This window comes from Tursiops truncatus, chromosome 8, assembly GCF_011762595.2.
Source record: "Tursiops truncatus isolate mTurTru1 chromosome 8, mTurTru1.mat.Y, whole genome shotgun sequence".
Classification (NCBI taxonomy): domain Eukaryota; kingdom Metazoa; phylum Chordata; class Mammalia; order Artiodactyla; family Delphinidae; genus Tursiops; species Tursiops truncatus.
The window spans coordinates 38539639-38567603 of record NC_047041.1 but is presented as its reverse complement, the minus strand read 5'-3'; the positions used below and the strand labels follow the sequence as shown (position 1 = coordinate 38567603).

Genomic DNA, 27965 nt, shown 5'->3' with positions numbered 1-27965 from the left:
TTCTTGTTGTACCTCTCGCCTCCCCCAGGGAACTCACTTCATTTTTACCTTAATTCATTTTTCCTTCAACAACGAGGCCTTTGTTATCCCTACTACGGAGGGAGGGAAAAAAGTCGTGTTCAGGGTCACATTACCTAAAGGCCTCTGGACAGTTACAAAGAAAGTGAGAGAGTGAAACCATAATGGGAAGGAAGTGTTCAGTGCTTCAGAAGCCGGCCAAAAGTAGTCATGCTCCTAGAGAGAGAAGCAAAGGATTCTTGTTGAGAAATGACATGCAGTTTTTGCAAAGAGAAAGGAACTATTCTTGTTGAAATGGGTCATCATCAATATAAGGCAGAAACGTTGAACCCTCAAACTGAAATTGCAGAATTTCACCCTCTGCCGAGTACAGCACAAACAAATGTCTAGCTTTACTTCAGGCAGGAGCCCGAGGTGCTGCCCGCCCCCTGCCCAGAGGGAGACCCTGGGCAGGTTTTCTATTGCTTCTGCCAGTTTCCCCACGCAGACTAAAGCTGTGTGAGCCATGGTCCTTAGATGAAGGTTTGGGTTGAAAGTAGGTGACTGCAAGTTACTAAGTCAAGAGAAACTTACATGGAAACCCTGAGAGGCAACTCCATGTACAGATTACATAGAAGTTGAATCCTTGGTCAGCTGTGGACTCCCCTAAAACCTGCACTGTCACTTAGGCCCTGGGCCCCAGCCAGGCCTCGCAGCGCTCACCGGGTAGGGGTGGTGTCCGGGCGTCTCCTGTGGTTTCTCACAATTCTTGCTCCCGGGGCTGGAGACCTGCTAACAAGGAAAACCGAATTTCTGCTTATGACAGGTATTGATGTCCAGTTTCTGATTTCAGAGATCCTTGACCCTGTTGGTTAGATTATATACCCTATGTTTTTACATAAGAAAACAGACTCAAATCGTGCTACCGGAGTTCCTAATGAAGATCCTGCACTAGAACAGGAAGGGAAGGATTATGCGCACGTGGGACGGCGGATGGTGTCTCTCTTGCATTTTTGCTGTGTAGCCCAGGAATGTCGTGCCACCCTGTGATACACGTTATTATCATTTTACCTTGTCTTACAGGTGAGGGAAATGGAAGTGAAATGATTCCTTTCAGGTGTGGCAGTGCTGGGATAGCTCACTGGGTTGTCTCTTGGCCCAGTGGAGTGATGATTCCTGGGCCTGGCTGTCCGTAGGGTCTGTCCTGATCATCTTCTCTGCATTTCCAAGGAGAGGGGACAGAGTGGGAACGGAACTCTCGGTCAGTGTGTGGGCCACTGAGTCTTAGATGACTGTTCGTATGGAGTTGGGCGTCCTGTCCTTCAGTCTGCATAGGGGTGTGTGTGTGTGTGTGCGTGCGTGCGCGTATGAAGAGCATTAGTTCCTTCTTAATACTGAGGCCTGCCGAAGAAATGGTGAGAGGCGGCGCATTTTTGGTGCCCTCTGAGCTTAGGCCCCTCCTTGCAGCTCTGCTCTCTCTATAGCGCCCTGTGGCCTGGAGCCCTGCGGCCTACTCTCACTCGGCAGGCCGTTGGATAAGGTGTGGAAAAGCAGTTTATACCAGTGTTGTGATGATAGGAATGGCTGACTGCAGGGTTCTTAACTGGGCTCCATGTTGAAAGCATGTATCTATGCAAACACACATTCCCTACGCCCACCTTTATACACCCATACATATACACATGTATGTTCTTAGGTAGGCCACAGTTTGGCCCAAAGAGTTGTAATCTGTTGGCATATGCCATTCCTGATCCAGATCGTAAGAGAACACCACACTTTTTTTTTTAATTGAATTGAAGTATAGTTGATTTACAGTGTTGTGTAGTTTCAGGTGTACAGTAAAGTGATTCAGTTTATATATATATATATATATATTTATAAATATATATAAATATATATAAAAATATATATATATTCTTTTTCAGATTCTTTTCCATTATAAGTTATTGTAAGATATTGAATATAGGGCTTCCCTGGTGGCGCAGTGGTTGAGAGTCTGCCTGCCGATGCAGGGGACACGGGTTCGTGCCCCGGTCCGGGAAGATCCCACATGCCGCGGAGCGGCTGGGCCCGTGAGCCATGGCCGCTGAGCCTGCGCGTCCGGAGCCTGTGCTCCGCAACGGGAGAGGTCACAACAGTGAGAGGCCCGCGCACCGCAAAAAAAAAAAAAAAAAAAAGATATTGAATATAGTTCCCTGTGCTACACAGTAAGTCCTTGTTGTTTATCTATTTTATATATAGTAATGTGTATCTCACACTTTCTTTACTCAAGTGTCTGGGTCCTCAACTCCTCCCTGGCTCTGATTTGGTGGGAGAGAGGCGGAGGGTGCAGAGGTGTGTTTGTGTTTTTTGTTTCTTTGCCTGTGTGCACTGTTCTCCATCTAGCTTAGGGCTTCTCGGCAGTGGTTGCACGTCGGAATCATATGAAGAGCCTTATAAAATACACATGCCTGGGCCCTGTCCCAGTGATTCTGATTGACTAGGTCTGGGTGAGACTGGGGTACTGGCATTGGCAGCGTTCCCCGGGTGATCCTAATAGGTGGCCAAGGTTGCTCTGTGCCTCTCTCCAACTTTCCACCAATATTTTCCACCTGCCTGAAGTAGAAGCCAGGCCAGGATTTGCCTTTGGATCCAGGCCATCGATGATTCCTAATTTTAGCCTTGACTTTTAGATTTATAGATGTAGAAGATGAGGCCCAGAAAGGGCTGAGTTTCTTTCCAGGGTAGTCCTTTGTCGGTCGGCCAAAAAGAGAACGCTGACAGATACTGTCACAGGCATTGGAACTGTCATTTTAGGCTGATCTTTACATAGTATGTCATTCACACTCGGTTTTTATTCATCCTTAAGATCTAAGTCACAACTACATTATTTATTTTAACATTGTAAGATAAATATTCTGGTTGTCAAAATCTTTTTTCTCTTTTTCTCTCTAGTCTGAACGTGCTTACGATACATGTGAGCACACGTGCAAATATTATTTCGTGGGTTGAGGTAGAGAAACTCAGGAAGAAGTTGAGTAAATTTCCATCTTACAGCCTCTTAGAATAATTAGTTGCTTACTACTAGCTTGGGCCTTACGGGAAATGGGTAGATAACAATCCTAGCAAGAAATTGCAAATGACCTGTTTGAAGTGATGGCTGTAAAACATGATTTTTCTTCTAATGGAATTACCTCTGGGGCAAGGATTTTTTTTTTAATGTATTTTTATTACATCACAGGAGAACAACTCATGTTATCCTGCTAAGTGACAGCAGCATGACACTGTGTGATTCCAAATTTGTATGTACAAATCTTAATGTATAAAATTAAACAGAAACGTACCATAAGACTAACAGCAGTCCTCTATATGATTGTATTATTGGTAATACATAATCATAAAAATGCATTTTCTTTCCTTGTGAAAATCAGATACTGAAGCAGGATCAGCTTAAGCTCCTTGGCCTCTGTGCAGGTTTTCTTGACCTTTAGGCGGGTTAGGCCCTTTGTCCTGAGCTCCCACTGTATCTAGAACAAGCCTTTGTTACAGCCAACGCTACCCTGCCTCGTAACTGCCAGCCAACATGTCTGCTTCCTAATGAATTCTGAGACTCCTGACGGCAGAGTTCTTGTCTTGTTTATCACTCTAGCATGGCGCCTGGCACTTAGAACATGCCAGGCACATGTTGACTAAATGTTGAAACAATTTCTGTTGGAACTATAGACCAAAGTAATCAGATTTAATTCTGAGGCTTGGTATTGCCCACTCCTTTTCGGGTTCCACAGTCAGTAACACAAGCATCTCAGATAATATTTTTCCTAAAAGCTTTGTCTACAACTCGGGTGAATTGCCACCGGGAAATGGGTGCTGCTTGGGTGTCTGGGTGGGAAAATTCCTTTGAGGGATATGGAGGCATCAGACAACTCTACCTATTCGCATCCATCATTTGATCATGCATCTGCCTCCCTTACTGGGATTCCTTGCTCACCATGCAACTTCCAAGTTGTAATTTGGCTTCCTGTGGAAATGTCAAAACAGTAAATGTGCTGGCTGGCCTGGAGGGCATAAGAGACTGTTCCCTCTGGCAGTTGTGTTTCTCATGGTAAATTAATGAATTGGCAAAATTTGGATTCTGATGACCCAATGAGGGGCCGCCACCCTGTGAAGTCTCTTGGCATGCTTTGTACCATCTATCTTATCTCCACCAACAGTGGAGAATCAGAGGGGAGGGTTCATTGTCCAGAATGCTAGGGAAAGGATATCCAGGATGGAAGAGAAGCTGTCGAGGTAAACTTTGGACAGCTGTGGACAAACCTTCAGGTTTGGGTACAAGAAAGTTTTGATATGGATTAATTCTACACGTGACGAGGAGAAGACCAGGGCAAACTATACAATGATCCATTATAGTCACACGTTAACGGAAAAGGCACTAAGATGTCCTTAGCCGTTAACTCTCTAAATTGTTTTTCCTTGTATTTGTAACTAATCTAATTGATATTCATGTTTAGCTACCATATATATATGTCTATATATATGTCTATATATATATAGTTTTTAATAGAAAAGGCCTTTTATTTTTTTTGGACTTTTGAATTTTGTTTTATTTATTTTTTTATACAGCAGTTTCTTATTACTTATCTATTTTATACATATCAGTGTATACATGTCAATCCCAATCTCCCAATTCATCACACCACCAGCCCCACCCGCTGCTGCTTTCCCCCCTTGGTGTCCATACGTTTGTTCTCTACATCTGTGTCTCTATTTCTGCCCAGCAAACCGGTTCATCTGTACCATTTTTCTAGATTCCGCATCTATGCATTAGTATACGATATTTGTTTTTCTCTTTCTGACTTAATTCACTCTGTATGACAGTCTCTAGATCCATCCATGTCTCTACAAATGACCCAATTTTGTTCCTTTTTATGGCTGAGTAATATTCCATTGTATATATGTACCACATCTTCTTTATCCATTCGTCTGTCGATGGGCATTTAGGTTGCTTCCATGACCTGGCTATTGTAAATAGTGCTGCAGTGAACACTGGTGTGCATGTGTGGTTTTGAATTATGGTATTCTCTGGGTATATGCCCAGTAGTGGGATTTCTGGGTCATATGGTAATTCTATTTTTAGTTTTTTAAGGAACCTCCATACTGTTCTCCATAGTGGCTGAATTACATTCCCACCAGCAGTGCAAGAGGGTTCCATTTTCTCCACGCCCTCTCCAGCATTTGTTGTTTGTAGATTTTTCTGATGATGCCCATTCTAACTGGTGTGAGGTGATACCTCATTGTAGTTTTGATTTGCATTTCTCTAATAAGATGTGCTTCTTAGCCATCTGTATATCTTCTTTGGTGAAATGTCTGATTAAGTCTTCTGCCCATTTTTGGATTGGGTTGTTTGTTTTTTTAATATTGAGCTTCATGAGCTGTTTATATATTTTGCAGATTAATCCTTTGTCGGTTAATTCATTTGCAAATATTTTCTCCAATTCTGAGGGTTGCTTTTTGTCTTGTCTGTAGTTTCCTTTGCTTTGCAAAAGCTTTGAAGTTTCATTAGGTCCCATTTGTTTATTTGTGTTTTTGTTTCCATTACTCTCGGAGGTGGATCAAAAAAGATTTTGCTGTGATTTACATCAAAGAGTGTTCTTCCTGTTTTCCTCTAAGAGGTTTATAGTGTCTGGCCTTACATTTAGGTCTCTAATCCATTTTGAGCTTATTTTTGTGTATGGTGTTAAGGAGTGTTCTACTTTCATTCTTTTACATGTAGCTGTCCAGTTTTCCCAGCACCACTTATTGAAGAGACTGTCTTTTCTCCATTGTATATCCTTGCTTCCTCTGTCATAGATTAGTTGACCGTAGGTGCATGGGTTTATCTCTGGGCTTTCTATCTTGTTCCTTTGATCTATATTTCTGTTTTTGTGCCAGTACCATATTGCCTTGATTACTGTAGCTTTGTAGTGTACTCTGAAGTCAGCGAGTCTGATTCCTCCAGCTCTGTTTTCTCCCCTCAAGACTGCTTTAGCTATTCGGGGTCTTTTGTGTCTCCATACAAATTTTAAGATTTTTTGTTCTAGTTATGTAAAAAATGCCACTGGTAATTTGATAGGGATTGCTTTGAATCTGTAGATTGCTTTGGGTAGTAGAGTCATTTTCACAATATTGATTCTTCCAATCCAAGAACATGGTATACCTCTCCATCTGTTTGTGTCATCTTTGATTTCTTTCATCAGTGTCTTCTAGTTTTCTGCATACAGGTCTTTTACCTCCTTAGGTAGGTTTATTACTAGGTATTTTATTCTTTTTGTTGCAATGGTGAATGGGATTGTTTCCTTAATTTCTCTTTCTGATCTTTCATTGTTAGTGTATAGGAATGCCAGAGATTTCTGTGCATTAATTTTGTATCCTGCAACTTGACCAAATTCATTGATTAGCTCTAGTAGTTTTCTGGTGGCATCTTTAGTATTCTCTCTATATAGTATCATGTCATCTGCAAACAGTGACAGTTTTCCTTCTTCTTTTCCAATTTGTATTCCCTTCATTTCTTTTTCTTCTCTGATTGCCATGGCTAGGACTTCCAAAGCTACGTTGAACAATAGTGGCGAGAGTGGACATCCTTGTCTTATTCCTGATCTTAGAAGAAATGCTTCAGTTTTTCACCATTGAGAGTGATGTTTAATGTGGGTTTGTCGTATATGACCTTTATTATGTTGAGGTAGGTTCCCTCTATGCCCACTTTCTGTAGAGTTTTTATCATAAATGGGTGCTTAATTTTGTCAAAAGCTGTTTCTGCATCTATTGAGATGATCATATGGTTTTTACTCTTCAATTTGTTAATATGGTGTATCACATTGATTGATTTGCGTATATTAAGGAATCCTTGGGGGCAAGGATTTTAATTAAAAAAAAATAATAGCCTGACTCTTTCCCCAGAGTAAACTAAGTTACTTTTGCCAGAAAGAGCCTTCAACTTGGTGCCCATGCAAAGAAACGAGTGCAGAGAGGAAAGACAGCCCAGACCCATCCTGCTGAGTATTCCCATGATGTTGTGGATGCCAGATCAGTGTTGCTGTCATGGTATCTCATGTTCAGTGACTGTAGAATTGAACACAGTGTCACGTTTAATTGAAACAGGAAGCACACTCCTCTTTGAGTGTGAAGCAGATACAGAGGAGCTGAAAAAGGTCAGTGCCAGGCAGAGGACCAGAACCCATGACCCGGGCTCACACTGCCACCCGAGGCTCCAGAACCCTCAGAGTGGGGCTGAGCGCTCTGTCCTGGGTTGGGACAGGCCCTTGCTAACACGTGGTCTGGCAAAATGACCACCCCTCTCTGCATCTTTCATACATTCCAAGAGACAGCTGCCCTTCCCCTTTTAGTTTTCCTTTTCTGGCCTCCCTGCCTCCCTCCTTTCTGTCCCCCACCTTGACCTTTCCAAACTTGGTGACTTGTCCAGTTCCTCAGGGGACTTGATTTCTGCCAGTGTTTCTGCTGCTGCCCTTGGAAGTAGGTTGTGAGAAAGGGTCCCTGCCTTCACTCAGCGTGTCTTGAAAATTGTTATTGTGACCTCACGGGTCATTTTGGTGGGTGGCTAGACTTGTGATGATTCTGAATAGTAACTTTGGAATTTTATGAATCGAAAAGACAGAGCTGCCACTGCCAGTGGAAATGTGTGTGGGAGAACAGCTAGTGTGACTCACACGGCGAAGAGGGAGAGGAGGACTTCATTGGCACTAATATGCACTTTGCTTTCTGCCCCCAGGTCCCCCTCCTGCCTGTTACAGCCCCAGTAGTCCCATCCAGATTCTGGAAGACCCCAACTACTTTTTCCCAGACTTTCAGCTCTATTCTGGGAGGCATGAAGCATCTTTGACGGTGGAGGCAAACAGTAGCATCAGGGAAAAAGTTGGTAAGTTCTTTTATTGGCACTTGTGTTGGAAAAGCAGAACAATCTTATGTTTCTCATTTTTCGCTCTTTTGCATAATTTTTTCTCTATCCTTCTTTTAAATATCAGCATATTGAATTATTGGTTGTCTCTGTATTGGTAGGTGCCTTATTTTTAATGTTTGGTAAACATTAACAAGGTTTTAATAGACTGTTTTACTATAATATGTGACCCTCTCAACAGAGTTCCTAAGTATGTAGGAACTTCAGAATTATACCACTTATGCCTTCATTTTCTTCTAATTCCTAAATATTCTTTTGTATTCTTTCCCAGAATCTTTCATTCCTTTTTTTCTTCTCTGCTTTCATTTTTACCTCTTTTTGCAAATGATTCAGAAATTCAGAGAAATTCAAAACTATAGTCGGGAAGGAACTGCTTCCTTTGTAAAAACTTTCTGCCTATTTTTGAGGGTTTATGAGATTGGTTAAACCATGAAAAGGAATCTTCAAAACCACTTTAAAGAAGATCTCAGGGTTCTTGCCAAATGTGCTTATGAAAAGGAAATTCAGTAGTTTTCATGCTTAATGAGACACCATTCCTTTTATTATTCATCCAAAAATATCTTTTTCCTTTGGATATATATTTTTATTTGAATTTTTATTCATTTTATTTTAAATGTTGATTTTTATTTGAATTTGCTCGTTTCATTAAGCCCTGAAGGTAAGGACTGTCCACTTCACTCTCCTAACCCCAGCACCTATCAGAATGCCTGACTATAACAGGTTGGCAGTTGGTATTTGTAGAGTGAGTGATGGCTCAACTCAACCCACACTGTTAATCGCTCTCCTAGGGTTGTTTATCACTTATTACAGTTATTTGGCAATTCATCTTGTGTGGACTTTCAATGATCTGTTTTTGTTGTTTAAAAATTTTTGTTGTTGAACTTCTGGTTTAAATCTCAGTTACTGTACACCTTCTCTGAAGGTGAGGAATAAGTTTGAATTTACTCCACATGCCGTCCTGTGAGGCAGGTATGAAGCCTGACCATTATACAGAGCAGAAAGGTTCAGAGAAGCCAAGTAATTTGCCTGAGGTCACAGAGGTGTGATTTTGGGGTTGATCAGAGTTGAGCTTCAGGAACCAGTCTGTAAAGTTCTTTACTTGGCAATTATTATTATTTTTTAACCACTTTTTAAAATTGAAGTATGGTTAGTTTACAATGCTATGTTAGTTTCAGGTGTACAGCAAAGTGATTCAGTTATATGTATATCTATCTATCTGTCTATATATCTATTCTTTTTCAGATTCTTTTTCATAATAGGTTATTACAAGATACTGAATATACTTCCCTGTGCTATACAGTAGGTCCTTGTTGTTTATCACTTTCATGTATAGTAGTGTGTATATGTTAATCCCAAACTTCTAATATATCCCTGCCCCCCACAATTCTTTCCTGAATGCCTTCTGTATATTGGGGTAGTATTCTAGGCACTGGGTATACGGCGTGTGAACGTAACAGATAAAACTCTCTGTTCTCTGGTGCTTGAATTCTAGTAGACAAATACAGATAAATACAGTGTTGATCAAAAGGAGAAGAGGCCAGAGGCAAGAGATATTAGGCTGCTCAGGACATTTAGACAACTCGTTAGGGGACTGGAACCCGGGGAGTAGCTGAGGGCATGGAAGCTGGGGCTGCAGTCTTTGCTGTTACAGAGACACTCAAAATGTCATCTACGGTCTCCTTTTCTCATATTTTAATACTGAAAAGTGTAAGAGGGATGTAATCCTTGACAGAATCCCTTGCCCAAAGAAGACAATAAACCCAATGACTTATGTCTAGGTATATACACATGTATATGTGTATTTCTATATCTTAGAAGCATATCACACCACCTTCATTTTTTCTCATTTCACTTATCACACCACCTTCATTTTTCCTCATTTCGCTGTGGACTGAAAAGTGCTTGGCACTTGATTAAATGTAGGGAGCAAAGGAGACAAAAGGATCAAAATTGAATCTGAAATTTCTATCTGGTTGTCTCTGATGAGGATGCCATTCATAGAAAAAAAAAAAAGGCAACCTTGGGGAAGAAAGACGGTTTGGGGGAAAATGATGTGTCCTGTGCATATGTAAAAACAAAGAACCGTCACTGCATGGAATTGTAAGAGTGAAGGCTGCTGTCTCTAAGGCTCTTATCTCTAAGGGGCTAGCTCAGCTCCCTCTATTGACAGGGGAGGATGTTGAGCTCTAAGAGAGCAAGTGATTTGCTCAAAGTCTTGCCAGTGCCATCTATTGTGATGATTGCTCTAAGGGAGGTATAATAATGGAGCCCGGACATTGGAGAAGGAGGGCTCAAGCCTGCTGGGCTACAGCAGGAAGGGTTCTACTTAGAAGGTAGCTTTGGAGCCATCACTCAAAGCATGTCTAGGAATTTCCCAAGAAGGGTGTGGTGAGATGCATCTTTCTAGGCAGGGGGATGGATGGGAGCAAAGTCCTGGAGGCCTGAGAGAGCTAGCGTGTCTGGGAACTTCTTAGGGTATTGCTGGAACTTGAACTCCAAGGGGTTGCCGGTGAGGGGGCCAGTGATGGCATGAAATGTTGCTGGATGGACAAAGCAATGCCTGCTACACCCTGTGATGGACTGTCAGTTTCATCCTATAATTAATTGGCGAGGAATTTTGTGCAGAGGAGTGATATGATTAAGTTTTCCGGTTTGAACAATCTTAGGGCAGTGGGGAAGACAAGTTGGAGTCTGAGGGGGTGGGTTTGGAAGTGGAAAAGAGCCTAGTGTCAGAGAAATAGATGAGGGGGCTCTTGGAATGGTTTGGGTATGAGTCTCCACGGGCTTGTCCTGCGGAATGAACACAGATTTCGTTGTGGAATGAGTCGGATCCTGGATCTGTCTCTTCCTACCTCTGTGACCTTGGTGATTTACCTCCTCTAAACCTCTCTCCTTATCTGTAAGATGGGGGAATTAATACCTGCCTCATGCGATTCTATGTGGACTAAACTAAATAAAGGAGGGAATTTAGTACAATACCTGGCACATCACATGCTCCTTAAAAATGTTTTTTGTGGTTGTACTGTGGTTATTGATAATGAACTTGGAGACTGGCAGGGGAATAAAGGGGAGAGTTGGGAGAGATGTTTCATTTCGGAGGTAGAATTGACAGGCAGGCGCTGACCAGATGTTGGGGATAAGGGAGAGGAAGGAATTTTGGAAAACTCTCAGGTTTCTGGCTTGGCAAAGAGTAGACGAGGCAGGGATCTAGGGGTTGTTTGGATGGGCTGAGGAAGACACGTTGAGTTTGGAGGACCCGTGGGCCATCGGCTGGTGGTTGTAAATGGGTGGGCCGTGGGTCAGTAGGTTCAGACGAGCGGTGGATGAGATGAGAATCTGTCAAAGTGAGGGTGGGTGAGTGCTCAGGGCAGAGCTGTGGGAAAGAATTTAAGGGGCAGGTGGAGAAAAGGGAGCCAGAGATGGAGTGTACGGAGAAACGGCAGGATCCTGAACCATGAGAGGGGGTGGCCTGGATGCTGAGTGAGGAGAGCATTTCAAGAAGTGGATGATCAACATGCTAAATGCTTCAGAAAGGTTAGGCTGGAAAGTTCTCCCTGGGAATGATTACTAATCAGAGCGGTAGGGAGGGCAGTGGACGGCACGTTCGGAAAGTGGAGATGGCAAGTATCGATTGCTTTCTGAGGATGATTAGAAGGGGAGGAGAGCTGCAGGGTGGCACTTAGAGGTTTATGTAGAGCCATGAAAAGATGGTTTCTTTTTGTTTGGTTCTGAGTTTTGCTTGTTTTTTTTTTTCTTTTTTTTTTTTTTAAGTTGGGAAAGACTTGACCTGTTTATATGATGAAGAGAAGGGGTCGGTGGAGAGCTTAAAGGAAAGGGAGGGCTTGAAGGCCCGAGCAAGGTCTAGGAGAAAACGGTAGGCAAGGGAAGGGAGAGTAGTAGAGACACTTTGATTTGGAGAGATGCTTCCATGAGAAACTGTAGGGTAAATGGGAGTGACGGTGTACTGGAAATCTTTAAATGCCTCTGTCGTTAGAAAGTTCGTTATTCACCATGTACGTCCAGACCTATATCTGCGTGGAACGGCCTGACATCTTTTTCCCGTGTTTACCTTCTAGTTGAGGATCCTCTTTGTAACTTACACCCGCCGAACTTCCTGAGGATCTCAGAGGTGGAAATGAGAGGTTCCGAGGATGCGGCAGCTGGAACAGTGTTACAGCGGCTGATCCAGGAGCAACTGCGCTATGGTACCCCGACTGAGAACATGAACTTGCTGGCCATTCAGCACCAGGCCACAGGGAGTGCAGGACCAGCCCACCCCACAAACAACTTTTCTTCCACGGAAAACCTCACTCAAGAAGACCCACAAATGGTCTACCAGTCGGCACGCCAGGAACCGCAGGGTCAGGAACACCAGGTGGACAACACGGTGATGGAGAAACAGGTGCGGTCCACGCAGCCTCAGCAGAACAACGAGGAACTGCCCACGTATGAGGAGGCCAAAGCGCAGTCCCAGTTCTTCCGGGGGCAGCAGCCGCCGCCGCCGCAGCAGCAGCAGCAGGGGGCCGTGGGTCACGGCTACTACATGGCCGGGGGCGCCAGTCAGAAGGCGCGGACTGAGGGCAGGCCCACGGTGAACCGCGCCAACAGTGGACAGGCGCACAAGGACGAGGCGCTGAAGGAGCTCAAGCAGGGCCACGTCCGCTCTCTCAGTGAGAGGATCATGCAGCTGTCGTTGGAGAGGAACGGTGCAAAGCAACACCTCCCTGGCCCAGGGACCGGAAAGGGGTTCAAGGCGGGCGGGGGGCCCTCCCCAGCCCAGCCTGCAGCTAAAGTGCTGGACCCCCGAGGTCCTCCACCCGAGTACCCCTTCAAGACCAAGCAAATGATGTCCCCGGTGGGCAAGACCCAGGAGCATGGACTTTTCTACAGTGACCAGCACCCGGGAATGCTCCACGAGATGGTCAAGCCTTACCCTGCTCCCCAGCCTGCGAGGACAGAAGTGGCCGTCCTGAGGTACCAGCCACCCCCAGAGTATGGGGTAACGAGGTGATTATCGAGCCTAGAAGTTTTTTTTTTTAATTAAAAAGAATTCTTTTTTATTGAAGTATAGTTGATGTATATTATATGTTATAGGTGTACAGTATAGTGATTCACAGGTTTTAAAGGTTATACTTCATTTATAGTTATTATAAAATATTGGCTGTATTCCCCATGTTGTACAATATATCCTTGAAGCTTATTTTATACCTAATAGTGTGTACCTCTTAATCCCCTGCCCCTACATTGTCCCTCCCCCCTCCCCTCTCCTCACTGGTAACCACTAGTTTGTTCTTTATACCTGTGAGTCTGCTTCCTTTTTGTTATATTCACCAGTTTGTTGTATTTTTTAGATTCCACATGTAAGTGATAACAGACAGTATTTGTCTTTCTCTGTCTGACTTACTTCACTTATTATGATAATCTCTAGGTCCATCCGTGTTGCTGCAAATGGCATTATTTCATTCTTTTTTTTAAAAAATAATTTATTTATTTATTTACTTATATTTATTTTTGACTGTATTGGGTCTTCATTGCTGCACGTGGGCTTTCTCTAGTTGCGACAAGCGGGAGCTACTCTTTGTTGTGGTGCACGGGCTTCTCATTGCGGTGGCTTCTCTCTTGTTGTGGAGCACGGGCTCTAGGTGGGTGGGCTTCAGTAGTTGTGGCACGAGGGCTCAGTAGTTGTGGCTCACGGGCTCTAGAGCACAGGCTCAGTAGTTGTGGCATACGGGCTTAGTTGCTCCATGGCATGTGGGATCTTCCCGGACCAGGGCTCGAACCCGTGTCCCCTGAATTGTCAGGTGGATTCCCAACCACTGTGCCACCAGGGCAGCGCCTATTTCATTCTTCTTTTATGGCTGAGTAATATTCCATTGTATATATATGCCACATCCTTATCCATTGATCAGCTGATGGATACTTGTGTTGCTTCCATATCTTGGCAATTGTAAATAACGCTGCTGTGAACATTGGGGTGCGTGTATCTTTTCAAATTAGTGTTTTTGTTTTTTTCGGATATATACCCAGGAGTGGAATTGCTGGTTCATATGGTAGTTCTATTTTTAGTTTTCTGAGAAACCTCCATACTGTTTTCCATAGTAAGCCTAGTGCTGTTTTTAGCACTCATTATTTTTAAGGCGTGTTAGCTTTTTGTCGTTGTTTGTTTTCTTGTGCATAATATTTAATAAGCAGCATTTTGCCCAAAATATGCAGAGTGAAACAGAAAAGAGGGCAATTGGGTATTTTCTCCAAATGTGACGGAAGGCAGCGGGGGATTTATGAGTTTAGGGGAGGAGCCTCCATTGCTGGCCATCCTTGGGAGCTCAGCCCAGTGGCCTGGCAGAGCAGCAATTTTCCTGGCTGGCTTTGTGGAGCGTGTCCAGACTCCTGGAACATATTATTACCATGGGGTTTTATAGAGTCTTTCTTCATTGTAGATTTTAAAGGAAAATGTAGTCTGAATTCTAGAACAGAGGAGTTAAAGGGACCATAGAAATCATATAGCCCCACCCCCATATTCAACAGATGAGAAACTAAATTCCCACGGTACTCGACTCTGAGGCAGCTGGAGCAAGGCTTAAGTATGCTTCCTGACTGTCAAAACCTTATTCCTCCATTGCCTTAATTCCTCCTACATCTGTTGATGGATTCAACAACACTTACCAAGTGTGTATTCTGTGCAACCCTGTACCTGGTCCAGAGATAAAGATATGGTTCCTACCGTCAAGGTCCTTCCAGCATCGTCTTGGGGGAAACCAGCATCTTAACAGATCCTCGTGGTGCAGTGTGCTGTTTTAGGATAGAAATATGCAGAGAGCATTAGGGCACCAGAGAGGGTAGTGTGACTCACAGCTGTAGGGCTTAGGGAGAGCTTCACAGAGGAGGTGACATTTGAGTTGGGTCTTGAAGAATAAATAAGAGCTGTGGGGTAGAGGTGAAGTAGCGGTAGGTACTATGCAGGGGAGATGCCGTTTCTTCAGACAAAAAGCTTTGGAGGTTTTGCCGGGCGTGAGCTGCAATAATGCAGAGCACTGGTGGGGTAAGAAGTAGCAGAAGGTGTGTTTGGACAGGGAAGTTGAGACCGGTTGGTGAAGGTCTTTGACTGTCATACTAAAGAGTTCAGAATTTATCCGTAAACAATTAGGAGAACCAGTGTTTTTCAGTAGATACTGTGTTGATGTTTACTAGGCTGACTTCAATGGCAGCGAGGGATGAATTAGAGGAAGGGGATACTGGAGGCCAGGAGGGCCTCAGGGACTGGGTCCATTGTCCAGATAAGACTTGGTGAGGGTGACCTCGGTTTGAGGACATAGGTATAGGGGAGCCTTATATGCTAAGAGAAATAGAATTGATATCATTTAATGATTGATTAGCTGTGGACGTTGAGGAATAATAGGGCAGCTGGAAATAAGGCAATTGGAAAACAAGCTCTCAGGAGAGAAACTGGGTCTGGAGATAGACATTTGGGAATCGCCAGCATTTAGATGTTTCTGAGCTTGCTCTGCTCAGGGAGAGCATGGAGCATGGGAAGAGAAGACAAGTGGCCACTGCCTATCCTGGATATGTCTTCATTCTCACCAAAGGCTTTATTCATCTGTTTCTAAATCAAATGAGCTGAGATTTCCCCGTGCCACCCCCATGGCAGTGTGCAGGGCATACTTTGGCCGTACATCTTGCAAAAAGGGAGTGACTGGGCCTTGGCAGAGAGAGAGAGAGCTGGCTGATGGGCCTGCCACTTACTTCCCAGCTGCTGACACATTTCCCTGCCTTCGGTGGGGGATGGCAGCTGTGAAGCACTATACCAACCTTTAGGCCCCCGACAGGCAGCAGAACTCAGTGGGCACAGTCTGACCCCACTGGGGAATCAAGATGGGGCCCGGGAGGGCTCTTATTCTTACCCTTTTATGGTTCCTTAAGCCAGGGAGAAATTTAAACTTAAAAACTATCAGGTTTGAAGAAGAAAAATAAATCTTCAGATCTCTGGTTTTTAGAACATTGATTTGTCAGAGCTAAATAATCCATGATGTTTATCCCAGAATCATATCAGAGTCCAGTTTGTGATAGTTCGCATTTGTTTAAGTCAGCCTCTAGAGCCTGATAGAAAGTGAAAATATCCCCAGACCAAGTCTCCTTCCTTCTGCCCGGCTTTATTCTTTGTTAAATGGCAACGCATAAAGTGGGTCATTTTGCTTTTTGTCATTTGGCAGTAGATGTGCTGTGAGTGGGAGACATAGCAAGGGGAGGAGGGAAGCCCTTCCTGGAGGGCTACCCGGTTATTGGTGGGCGGTGTCATTTGTCTCAAAGTTATGACATCAAAAAGAAGAAGAAATGTATGAAGGATTTGACCTGATTGCCAGGCTTGACAGCTGGGTCCACATGACACATCAAAATGTCCCAGAAGACGTAACAGACAGGCCATGGAGGCTGGGCCGCAGAGCTACAAGGCGCCTTTGTGAGCCTGGCCATGCCTAGCCAGCATGACTCCAGCAGTGCAACCTTTGGCCGACAGGGTAAACAAAGTTGCGTCCACACCAGCCCTGCTTCAGACACCTTCAGTGTGGCCTGAGCTCCAAGGGTTGGATCTGAAGTTCAGCAGTGTGTGATGTTCAAGTTATCTTTGACCCACGAGAAGAGCAGGGCTCCTTTTAATTTCACTGACACATTCCCTTATGCTTAATGGGTTATCAGTTTGTCATTAATAGTGATGGTTTGGGAAGCTGCAGGCTGTTGGGTCAATACATCACAGACTCTTCTGAGTCAGAGAGACTCAGTAATCTCAGACTCTTCTGAGTCTGACTGAGATTACTGGGTCCACGTCCGGGCCGCGTGCTGCAAAAACGGCCTCAGTATGTTGTGAATGTTCAGTGTTCTGATCCAACCCATCAGCCTGTCGAGACTTCAGTTCTTTTTGCCTAGAGGTGGAAAGGTCCAAAGAGCATAGAGCTTAAGATAAGATGAGGAAGAACTTGGAGTTCTTTTGCCTTCATTACTGAGTCACCATAGCTTACAAATTCTCTCACCTACTCTGATCTGCGAATGATGGGAGATGTGGTGGCTTATGGGCTCCTTTTGTGGGAAACCCCATGGAGAGACCACCAGTCAAGGTGTACTTGACTTGCACACCTTGGCCTTTTTCATGAGCATGCTAGTGAGGCTGGGGAGATGGAGGGACTAGGGCGACCTGGCCCCACTGTGGTGGCTGGTGGGGACCTCCAGGGACCATGAGTGGCCATGGATAGAGACTCTGGTTTTGTTCCTGCCCTTTCTTCCGTTTCCTTCAACCTGAAAGTGGAAATGGATATAAATAAGGACAAGGTGAGACTTGGACAGGTTGTTCTCTGGAGAATTAGGCTTTAAAAAAAATAAAGAAAAGGAAGAATTTTGATATTAACGCTGACACATTTTGTAGAAACAGAGCACTTCTAAGAGTTGTGACTTGGCTTACGCAGTCTGTACCGTTAATGGAAGTGAATGCACGAATGAATACCAGTGGATGATCTGACTTTCATCAAAGCAGTTTGGAGCACAGTTGTCAAATGTATGTTTGTTTTCCAAAGAAATCTGTCCATATTTCTGAAAGTGGAAACTAAAGATGCTAAAAGATTATTTAAAGTATCCTACTTTCTTAATACAACCACTGTTAACATTTTTCCTGTACAAATTAATTTTTTCACATGTTGTAGTCATAGATTATATTCCGTTTAGTATCTTAGCTCTTTTTAGATAGTATTGTATTACAAGTTTTTTTCTACAATATTTGTTTTCATAGCCATCCTTTCTGTTGCTGCATAATATTTCATAAATTATATCATTTACATCTTTTTCTCTATAAATAGTATAGAGACCATCATCCTGCACATCGAATTTTCCATATTTTGGTTTACTTCTTTAGGCATCATTATTTAGAAAGGAAATTATTGGGTAAATTTTAGTTAAATATTTAATGACTTCTGATACCAGATAACTTTATGAAAATATTATAGTGCCTGCTTCACTGCCCTATGACCAACACTAGTCATTATAATTACAAAGCCTTTGCTAATGTAATAGGCAAATTGTGTTAATTTTTAATTTTCATTTGCAATTATTAGCTTGGTTAATTTGGCGGGGGCCGTGTATTTGACTAGTTAGATTGATTTGATTTTGAAAATTGGCCCTTGGTATTTTTGTGTTCATATGATCTGTATATTTTCATGGCTTCAGAATAAACTAAAACCTGTTTTCTCTAATACTTGCTCTGCTTTTCCAGTTTCTGGAACTCCATCTCCACCCTTCTCAGGTAACAATGGAACAGAGGCAGTGGTAGCATAGGCCTCAGGCACGGTGTGGGTCCTCCTCCTACATCTTCAAAACAGTTCTCGGGGATGGATACCCTGAATATCCCCATTTTATGATATGGGGATTTATGATATGATAAAAACTTAGGCTGAGAGAGAGAGGTTAAAGTAACTTGGTCACGGGCACCAGATTGGAAGTGCGGGAGCTGGGGTGCAGCCCTGGACCTCTCTGCCACACGGTGCCTCTCCCATGAGTGTAAACACTCGACCACGGCCAAGGATTTCCGGTTTTATTTGGTGTCACTTAGCCGGTGAATTTCTGATCAGATTTATATGTCACACCTGATGTCCAGCCTGTGTTCCGCCCCCCTGGGACCAGGATCCCCTTTCTCCCCAGATACCTCGGAAGACTTAGGAGCACACTGAACCTTGCTGACAGCTGTAGGTTGTGAGCTTCGGCTGTCTTTGGTTTGCTTTCATTTGGAGGTCGGGGACTGTGAAGCAGTATACCAGCAGTATATGGAGTTATTTGCTTTAGCCTGTGTTTAGCAGAAGGTTTCAGTTATGGAAGATGCTACGTACTCTTTTAGTGATTTTTAATGTTTCAGGCAGTATGAGAAAAAGACTAAAAATGACTTCTGTCAATGAAAGGCACTCTCTTTCTGCCTGTCCATTACCTTTTCTGCCCTTTATCTTAGCTGAGTCTTGCCTTTCAGCATACGGGGTTTGATTTACTAGCTTCCCAGAGGCAGAGGGAAGAGTGGTAACTGTTTATTGATAGTTTATTCATCTATGAATGTATTCATTTTATTCTTGGTGTGTAGATAGATACTATAAAAGCAAGGAGTGGTGGCGTTTGACCCAGCCCTTCTGTCCTGGGCTGATACAAGCATCTTCTTACAAGATGATGTCAGAGCCAGCGGTGCCGTGGATCCCCTTCCACAGAGCACATTTGCTCCTTCTCTTTGCAAGCCGGCATCACCACCACCATCCTTCCCATCAGTGCAAGGGGCTCGCGGTTTCCTGCACTAATGGAGGGACCCTATAGTGTGACTGGTCTCCCAAATCGCTCATGTTTTCCTTTAAAAAATGCCCTGTACATTTTCCCCCAGATAAACCTCCTGGTGTGGTTTTATTTAGCATAGAGTCAAAGTTCCTGATGCTCTCTGGGAACATGTCAAAAGACAGTGCAGGGAGGAGGGAGGGAGCAAAGAGGACACAGCCCTGGGGCACATGTGGCGAATTAGAGAGAGAGAAAGCCTCTCCCCAAGAACACACATCGATCCAACAGTGCAGCCAGAATGCAGTGTACAACGTGAACAAGCATAAAGATACAGGCTAAAGAGCAGGTCTTACCTCTGGGTGGGCGTGAGGTCTGGAATGTGCTGTAGTACAGGAAAGAGTGTTTGATGGTCCGGTCTTACTCTGAGTTGGAAACGGCTGGAGGAGGAAGGAGGATTTTTGGAGTAAGTGTGTTTGCAAAGTGCTGATTTGCAGTTTAGACACCTATGAAAATGAATTGCTATGTGGCATCAAAATGTGAGCTAGACCCAAGGCTATTGGATTAACAACTATGCGTTGCTCTTAACAAAAGTGAGACCAGGGAGTGTTATTTAAATTCCACCAGCTAGGGCTTCCCTGGTGGCGCAGTGGTTGAGAGTCCGCCTGCCGATGCAGGGGACGCGGTTTCGTGCCCTGGTCCGGGAAGATCCCACATGCCGCGGAGCGGCTGGGCCCGTGAGCCATGGCCGCTGAGCCTGCGCGTCCGGAGCCTGTGCTCCGCAACGGGAGAGGCCACAACGGTGAGAGGCCCACGTATCGCAAAAAATAATAGTAATAATAATAAATTTAAAAAAATAAATTCCACCAGCTAAACATGTGTTTTGAATACCAGCATTAAAACTCAGGAGTTTGTACAATTTTTAAGCTGAATTATGGCTGGATGAGCCAAATAAAATGCACTGTTTATTGTGAGAAGCAACTCTGCAGTGTGGGAATTTCAAAAGGCTAGGGTCAAGTTCAGGTTACTTTCTCAGGAAATCTAACACAATTCCCGCAGCAATGCATTAAATGAGTGGCTTCTCCAAACAAGGGGATTATCCATATGCATCCTGCATAGCAATCATTTTGATATTAGTTCACCCAAGACACCAGTCTCAATTTGAACATTTATGAGTCTCGTGTCTGCACTGCCAAAGGGATCCAGGTGGGAAGGCTGTGGGTTTGGGAAAAGAAGATTTGAGAGGTTTTGAGTCCTGGCTCTCCCACTTTGTAGCAAATTGAATAAGTTCTCAGAGACTCAGTTTCCTTATGTGCAACTTGTTACAGCTGATTTTTCCTAAAACTAACTGATTTTCTTCCTTACATAAATGAAACATGTTCATTGTAGAAAATCTAGAAATATAGATAACTCCCACTTCCTCCACTCCCTAAAAAAAAAAGGAAGGAAAATAGAAATTACCTGCAGTCCCATTATCCAGCTGTAACCATTGTTAAGTACTCCATTCACTGTTGCTTTGAGGGTTAGAAAATTATAAGAAAATACTCTAAGTTGGAAATCCCTAGGTAAATAAGAGGTATTTTTATTGAGTGAGAAGTCTTAAAATTTGAACCTCTTCACAGCCAAGAAGCCCTTTGTTATTTTCATCTCATTTTAAAATTATTTTATTTTATTTTGTTTACTTTCTCTGATTATTAGAATAACTGCTGATTTTTTGGCTTATCTTTATTTTCTAATTTTTCTCATTTTTGGCTTATCTTTATTTTCTAATTTTTCTCTATTTTCTAATTTTTCTATAACATATATTACTTAGTGAAAGTTTTTTGAATAGCCATCCGTGTTCATTGTAGAAATTATATAAAGAACAGAAAAATATGAAGAGTGAAAAAACATCCCTAATTTCATCACCTAGAGATAGTCATTCTGACCTTTTGTCATAGTTCCTTCTAGTCATCTTTCTGTATATTATTTTTTACTCAGGTGAAATGCTAATATGTATCATATCTTGAGAATTTTAAAGAATCTTTGCTTAGAGGCTCAGTAAACATTCATTGAACTGAATTGTTAATGTTGATAAATGGAAAACAGTTGTTTTGATTTTACTTCTCTACTAATAAGTTTGCTTTAGGAAATGTATTTAGCTGTTTGCATTTTCTCTTCTGAATTACTTGATCATATCCTTCATCTGTTTATCCATTGATGTTTCTTTTCCTGTTGTGTTTTGGACAATTTTTGTCAGTCACACAAGCCATATTTATTAAATGTTAGCATGATGGCCTAACTGTAGATAAATATATAGTTTAATACATTGAATATAGCCTGCTGATCACCGTTGATGCTTGGGGATCTGGGGACAGTAGAGTGGGGACTGCTAGTCTGTTTGCATGAATTGTTTTGTTGCTTACTCATTTCTGGAATTATCTCCAAAATGAGGCCTTTTGGTGTTCATGCAATGTGGACTAGAGCAGTGCTCAACAATAGAAATATAATGTGAGGAGGGAAAGAAGGGGTGGGATAAATTGGGAGATTGGGATTGACACATACACACTACTATATATAAGATAGATAACCAATAAGGACCTACTGTGTAGCACAGGGAACTCTTCTCAATACTCTGTAATGACCTATATGGGAAAAGAATCTAAAAGAATCAGTGTATAACTGATTCACTTTGCTGTACAGCAGAAACATAAAACACTGTAAATCAAGTACACACCAATAAAAATTTAAAAAAATAAAATGGCTAAATTAAAAAAAATAAAGACATTGACATCCTTAAAAGAAAAGAAGTGTAATCTGGGTCACATATCTAATTAAAATTTTTCCTGCAGCCACATTTTTAAAAAGTTAAAAGAAACAGGTGAAATTAATTAAAAAACATGTTTTAGTTAACCCATTTTTAAAAATTGAAGTATAGTTGATTTACAATGTTGTGTTAGTTTCTGCTGTACAGCAAAGTGATTCAGCTATACATACATATATACATTCTTTAAAAATATTTTTTTCTATTATGGTTTATCACAGGATATTGAATATAGTTCCCTGTGCTATACAGTAGGACCTTGTTGTTTACCTATTTTATATATAGTAGTTTGTATCTGCTAATTCCAAATTCCTAATTTATCCCTCCCTGCCTTCCCCTTTGGTAACCGTAAGTTTGTTTTCTATGTCTGTGAGTCTGTTTCTGTTTTTTGTCAATAAGTTCATTTGTATCATTTTTTAAGATTCCAGATATAAGTGATGTCATATGATATTTGTCTTTGTCTGACTTACTTCACTTAGTATGATAATCTCTAGGTCCATCCATATTGCTGCAAATGGCATTATTTCTTTCTTTTTTATGGCTGAGTAATATTCCATTGTGCTTATATACCACATCTTCTTTATCCATTCATCTGTCAACGGACACTTAGGTTGCTTCCATATTTTGGCTATTGTAAATAGTGCTGCTATGAACATTGGGGTGCATGTGTCTTTTCCAAATATATGCCCAGGAGTAGAATTGCTGGATCATATGGTAACTCTAGTTGTAGTTTTTTAAGGAACCTCCATACAGTTAGTTAATCCATTTAAAAACATATTTTTAGATACATGTTTTAGTTAACCCATTATATGCAAAATATTATGATTTCAACAGGTAATCAACATAAAAATCTATTAATGAGATGTTTTACATTTTTTGTACTGTCGTCAAACTTTGATGTGCCTTTTACACTTCCTGCACATCTCAGTTCAGATGAGTCACGTTTCAGGTGTTCAGTAACCACGTGTGCTTTGTGGCTACTATTTTGGACAGCACAGGTCTAGAAGAAAGTGAGAATCTGTGTTCAAGAGAGAGTATCCCGACGTGTACAGGCATCACCTTTATACTCTTGTTCTGCATTGCACTGCAAGCAAATAGTTCAGAAATGGAAGATTCTATGGTGCTAGCATTTGCTTTTATTCCTTGTTGAAGCTTTAGTGTTAGGGACTGGGATTCTCAACACATAGTGTTTGAAGAGGAAGCGACACCCAAGGGTGCATTTGTCCCTTGCCTTTCTCCTAACACCCGTTAGCAGTGTGTGATAATAGCAGAGGCTAGCAGTTATTAAGTATCAATAGTTTCCTAATGATAGACACTATGTGCAGTGCTTTACATGCATTATCTCATTTAATTCTCACAACAACTCTGGAGGTAGATACTGTTATCTTCACCATTTAAAGGTGACGAAGAAGTTAAAAACTTGCCCATGGTTACTTGGCTGGAAGGAAGCAGAAGCAAGGAAAAGAGACCCCATATTAAGGAACAGTGCTCTCCTGTACCAACATGGGGCAAAAGCCCTGGTGTGGTGGGAGTATGCGGGTTCCAACCCCCAGTTCATAGCCCATTGTTTTGCTTTATAAAGACTGAGATCTCTGGTTTGTGATCCTCTGAGCCTTAGTTTGCATACTTTAAAAACAGAATAATAATATATGGTGTGAGAGCAGGGAATGCCCAAGCTTGTGAGAATGAAATGACAGTGGATGTAAAGTGCTATTCATGGCACATTTCGTACAGGTATAATGTAAACACATACATTTAAACAAGCTTATTTATGAAGCCTTACTGTATGCAGAGAGAAGCAGATGGATGTTGATTAGCTGTCTCCAATGACCTCGTTTCCCCAGTCCAAATAACATTGTCACTCCAGTTTTGAGCTGCATTTTGTGACCACTCAATACATGAGAACGGCAGTGACTTGGAGCTATGTTATTATATTGGCAGTGTCATGATTGGAGATTCTACCTATGTGATCCAGAACAAATCTAAATACCAGAGGTCTCTTCCTTAATAAAGCAATGTTGAAGGTTGAGTCAGTCTTTGAAAGTGCATCGAGCATATATGGTCTCCTAACTTGCTCTTGGGTTCAGGGGCCAAATCAATTGACAAAAATGTACTGGGTACCGACTTAATATAAGTCATGCTTTTCTACCCTCAAAAAAACATGCATGCTAATAATTAGGGAGAATAATACACACATGCATAAAAAATTAAATAATATTGTATTTAAAAATTCAAGAGAAGGTAGGTTGTCAGGTGTGTGATTCAGGCAAGGTTGTAAGTTTGGAAGTAAGAAGCGGGTGCAGATTCTGGGGTCAGGCTATGCCTGGTGTGGTCCAAGTCACTGACGATGGAAGACCAGCCTGCACGACTTCCCAGTATGACCCCCTATTTTGTCTCTTAGATGTGGCTCTTTAAATGCTCCTTGATTCTTGTTTCTAATACATCACTGTGGGCTTGGGGCAAAGAGGCTTTTTCAGCCCTGCTCAGACGTATTTAAATAACTGGTCAGTCCAGTGGCATGTGGGAAGAGGTCACTTTCTGTGGTGTCCCAAGGCTCATTTGGTTCCTTGAGAAAGGAGCAGAACCTGTTGGTGGTCCTGCCTTGGTTTGTGTGAGGATTAAGCAAGGTGATGAAATGTGCTAACTGGCAGATGGCATAGACCCTCAATAAATGTGAGTTGAATGCTCTCTGTAGAAGGGACATTAACCTATGAAACATAATAATGTTGAAGGTAAGTAACAGTCCAAGAGGACAACTCAGGGGCAGGTTTCTAGCCTTCATGCTTCTCCCGAGGTGGCTCAAGCCTACAAAAAGCTGTGATGCTGTTGTTAGGATATGAGTCATGGATGTGGTGGTGGCTCAGACTGAGCCACAGGACCGCGGGAGCAGAGGCCAAGGGGTGGCTGCCTTCCCTCCCTGCTTTCACATGGTCTGTTCAGGGAAAGAGTGAACTACAAGGACTCAGAAACTGAAAAGCCTGGGCTTTGATCTCCTTTATGTTTCTATTATCTCTGTTCCATTTTGCAGGTTACTTACCATCCTGTGCCTTTTGTTCTCATCTAAATACGGAGACTTGACAATGATGCCTGTTTTATAAGGCAATCGTAAAGGTCAAAATGAGATGACGCATGTAGTGGTGCGTACCACAGTGACTGGTACGTAAAAAGTGCCCAGTAAATGTCAGCCATAACAGAAAAAGATGATCGGACTGCTCATGAAAGCCACACTCAGGGCTAGGCTCTGGGATATAGATGATGATAATTACAATAATGGTGATAATAGCTAACATTCGTCCACTGCTTAATTTGTGCCTGGCTTTATACATATTAACTCCGTAAGTCCTTTAACAATAAGCCAGGTGGTGGATGGTTCCGGGAGACACGTGATGTCAAGTAACCTAGCTCTCTGCCTTCACTTTCTAACAGGAGGAACAGGCTCACAAATTGAAGATTGTGGCATAGAATTCTAGTCACAAGTAGTTTCTCAGTAAATGTTGGTTCCCTTCTCCTCTTTTTCCCTTTTCTTTGTGTCCCTTACGAGGAAGGGTTTATCCTGCTGGAGGCTGATCCTGCTGGTGGCGTTATCTTTGGAAGCTGGGGGTAGCTTGTTTCATAGCACTGGTATGATCGTGACATTTTCCGGCCCTCCCCCACCATTCTTTCCTCTTCATTACCCTCAGCCAGATTTGCCTTGTACAGACCTTTGAGCCTACCAGCCCCAGCTGGCTGAGTAGCGAAGCCACGGAACAGAGGTTTGCTCTCCTGGCTGCACGTCGTCCATTGTAATATGGTGCTTCTTGAATGTGTCACCGAGTTATTTTGTGAGGCCGGTGTTCTCTATTTAATAGAAGACTTCCCATTTTGAAAAACCCATTCTTTCTGTCTCCAAGCTTGGCAGACACCCTTTTCCTGCATTGCCACTCAGGTAACTCGTCACTGTCGCGGATGGCTTAGGCTGGCATTATGAAAAGCCTCCCTTTTTGTTATATAAAGGAAAAGGATGACCGAGAAGATAAGCCCATCACTGACTGTGAGTTCCAAATCCCAGAGCCCAATAAATGTTAAAAGGTAGAAGCCCCACCTGAAGCTGCCTGGGTCAAAGGCAAGCCCAGATGCCTCGCCTGTGCCCACTTCAGCTCCAAGGAGACGCGCCATGCTTGTCATTCGCGTTGGATGAAGTGAGAAGGGAGAACCGAGGAGGTAGGGATGGGTGTCTGCCTTTGAATTGAGGCAGTGTAATTCGTGGCATTTTGTCTCTTGCCAAGGTAACCTCTATCCATGAAAATTGCACCGTAGTATTTAGCCAGCCTGTGGTAATGCATGTACTCACTAAGGATCTATGGTTTTCTGGGTCTACGACTGATAGGAGGTCCTGTGATCTGGGGTGAAAGTTGGGCGTTGTGAAGAGCAACCAGGGGCATCTCACTCTCGCTATGGAGTTGGACTTTGTACACACAGACCTCCTCATACACACAGGGCGACACATATTCACATACACTTCAGTGTGGAAGGGGCACAAATTCATCAGAATGCAGAAATGTTTTATTTCATAACGGCCAGATAGTTAAGTATTCAATGATAGGTGTGGAGAGGGAGGGAGGAGGGAGGGTTTACACTTCCCCATCGACAGCACTCCTTTCTGAAATCTGAGACACTTAAGGAAGAAAGAACCACATTGGGCTCCATGGTTCTCTACCTTGACTTGGGGAACTTAGATCCCAGCTATTTTAACATGGAATGGATGGGGCGCCTAGATCGAAGGCATAAGGAAATCTAGTTGGGAACTATCTCCTAAGCCCCGGTGGAGCGCTCTGACATTGGTTACCAGAGCAGAGCTTGTGGTTAGTCACTCTGGTGGGATCTGCTGGGTTCCTTTTGAGCTCGTCTTTAGGAGTAACTGCGTCTCCATGTAGGGAGGGCTAAGGTGACCGTTGTCAACTGTTCTGCTAGAGTTTGACATTTAGCTGCCAGGAGTCAGCATTCAGAGGATGCTTAAAATGCCCTAAGAGATACTTACAAAATGAGAGCTATGGAGGCTGACAGGGTCCAAAAACATTCCAGCAAATATACTCAAAAGGAAATATAAGGCCAGATGAGCTCCCGAGAAAAAGCGTAGTAGCTCTGAGAGTGTTGGCCACGGATGGCCACAAGTAATGGGAAGTGGCACAGCAAACTGTTACGGAGTAGAAGGATCTCAACCCCTTGATATAAAGTGGATGATTTGGGACTTGCTGATAATTCTTAGCACCCCAGTTCCCAGACTGAGACCTAAAGGTTGAAGGGGACAGCAAAAAAAGCATTTTTCCCAAGTCTGCAGAAGAGCGACAGCCGTGGTTGGAAAACTAGAGGCCAAGACTCTCTTTGCTGTTTATACCTATAGAAGTTGTTGTTAGGAGCCCTTAGCTTAGGCTGAAAGAAAATACAATGATTCTTATGAAACAGGTTAACAGAATCGTGAGGAGGGGATCGGTAGGGAGGGGCAACAGAAGGTGGAAATTCTAGTAAAGGAGCTAGTACCCAGAATTTGAACCATCAAGGGACACCTCTGTGTGTTCTTTTTATTTTTTTTTTTTTTTTTTGCGGTACGCGGGCCTCTCCCTGCCGTGGCCTCTCCTGTTGCGGAGCACAGGCTCCGGACGCACAGGCACAGCGGCCATGGCTCACGGGTTCAGCCGCTCCGCGGCGCGTGGGATCTTCCCGGACCGGGGTACGAACCCGTGTCCCCTGCATCGGCAGGCGGACTCCCAACCACTGCACCACCAGGGAAGCCCTGTGTGTTCTTTTTAACCTGGTTAAAATCAGACTTTTGATCCTCAGACCTCCTTATCTCAGCAAATCAGAACACACAAAGTTTGTTCCTTCCCTAAGACTTCCCCATTTCATTAAATGGTACCCCTGTCCATTTGTGTGGACCCCAGAATCTAGGAGTAATTTAAAATTTTTTCTCACTTTCCCTCTCCC

At 43.0% G+C, this 27965-nt stretch overlaps 1 protein-coding gene and 1 long non-coding RNA gene across 12 annotated transcripts in view; one reads left to right on the top strand and one right to left on the bottom strand.

Moving 5' to 3' along the window:
* AMOTL1 (angiomotin like 1) overlaps nucleotides 1-27965 on the top strand; it is a 176372-nt gene that overhangs the window by 94061 nt on the left and 54346 nt on the right. For all 11 annotated transcript variants that reach the window (XM_033862129.2, XM_073808288.1, XM_073808289.1 and 8 more), the window contains 2 exons: nucleotides 7739-7885; nucleotides 12001-12931. In XM_033862129.2, coding sequence (XP_033718020.2) covers nucleotides 7739-7885; nucleotides 12001-12931 — 1078 coding nt within the window. The remainder of the gene's footprint in view (nucleotides 1-7738; nucleotides 7886-12000; nucleotides 12932-27965) is intronic.
* On the bottom strand, nucleotides 140-7498 carry LOC141279326 (uncharacterized). Its single transcript, XR_012333365.1, has 3 exons — nucleotides 7407-7498; nucleotides 721-786; nucleotides 140-234 (listed from the first exon to the last, which is right to left on the bottom strand). It is a non-coding gene; the product is annotated as an uncharacterized lncRNA (long non-coding RNA).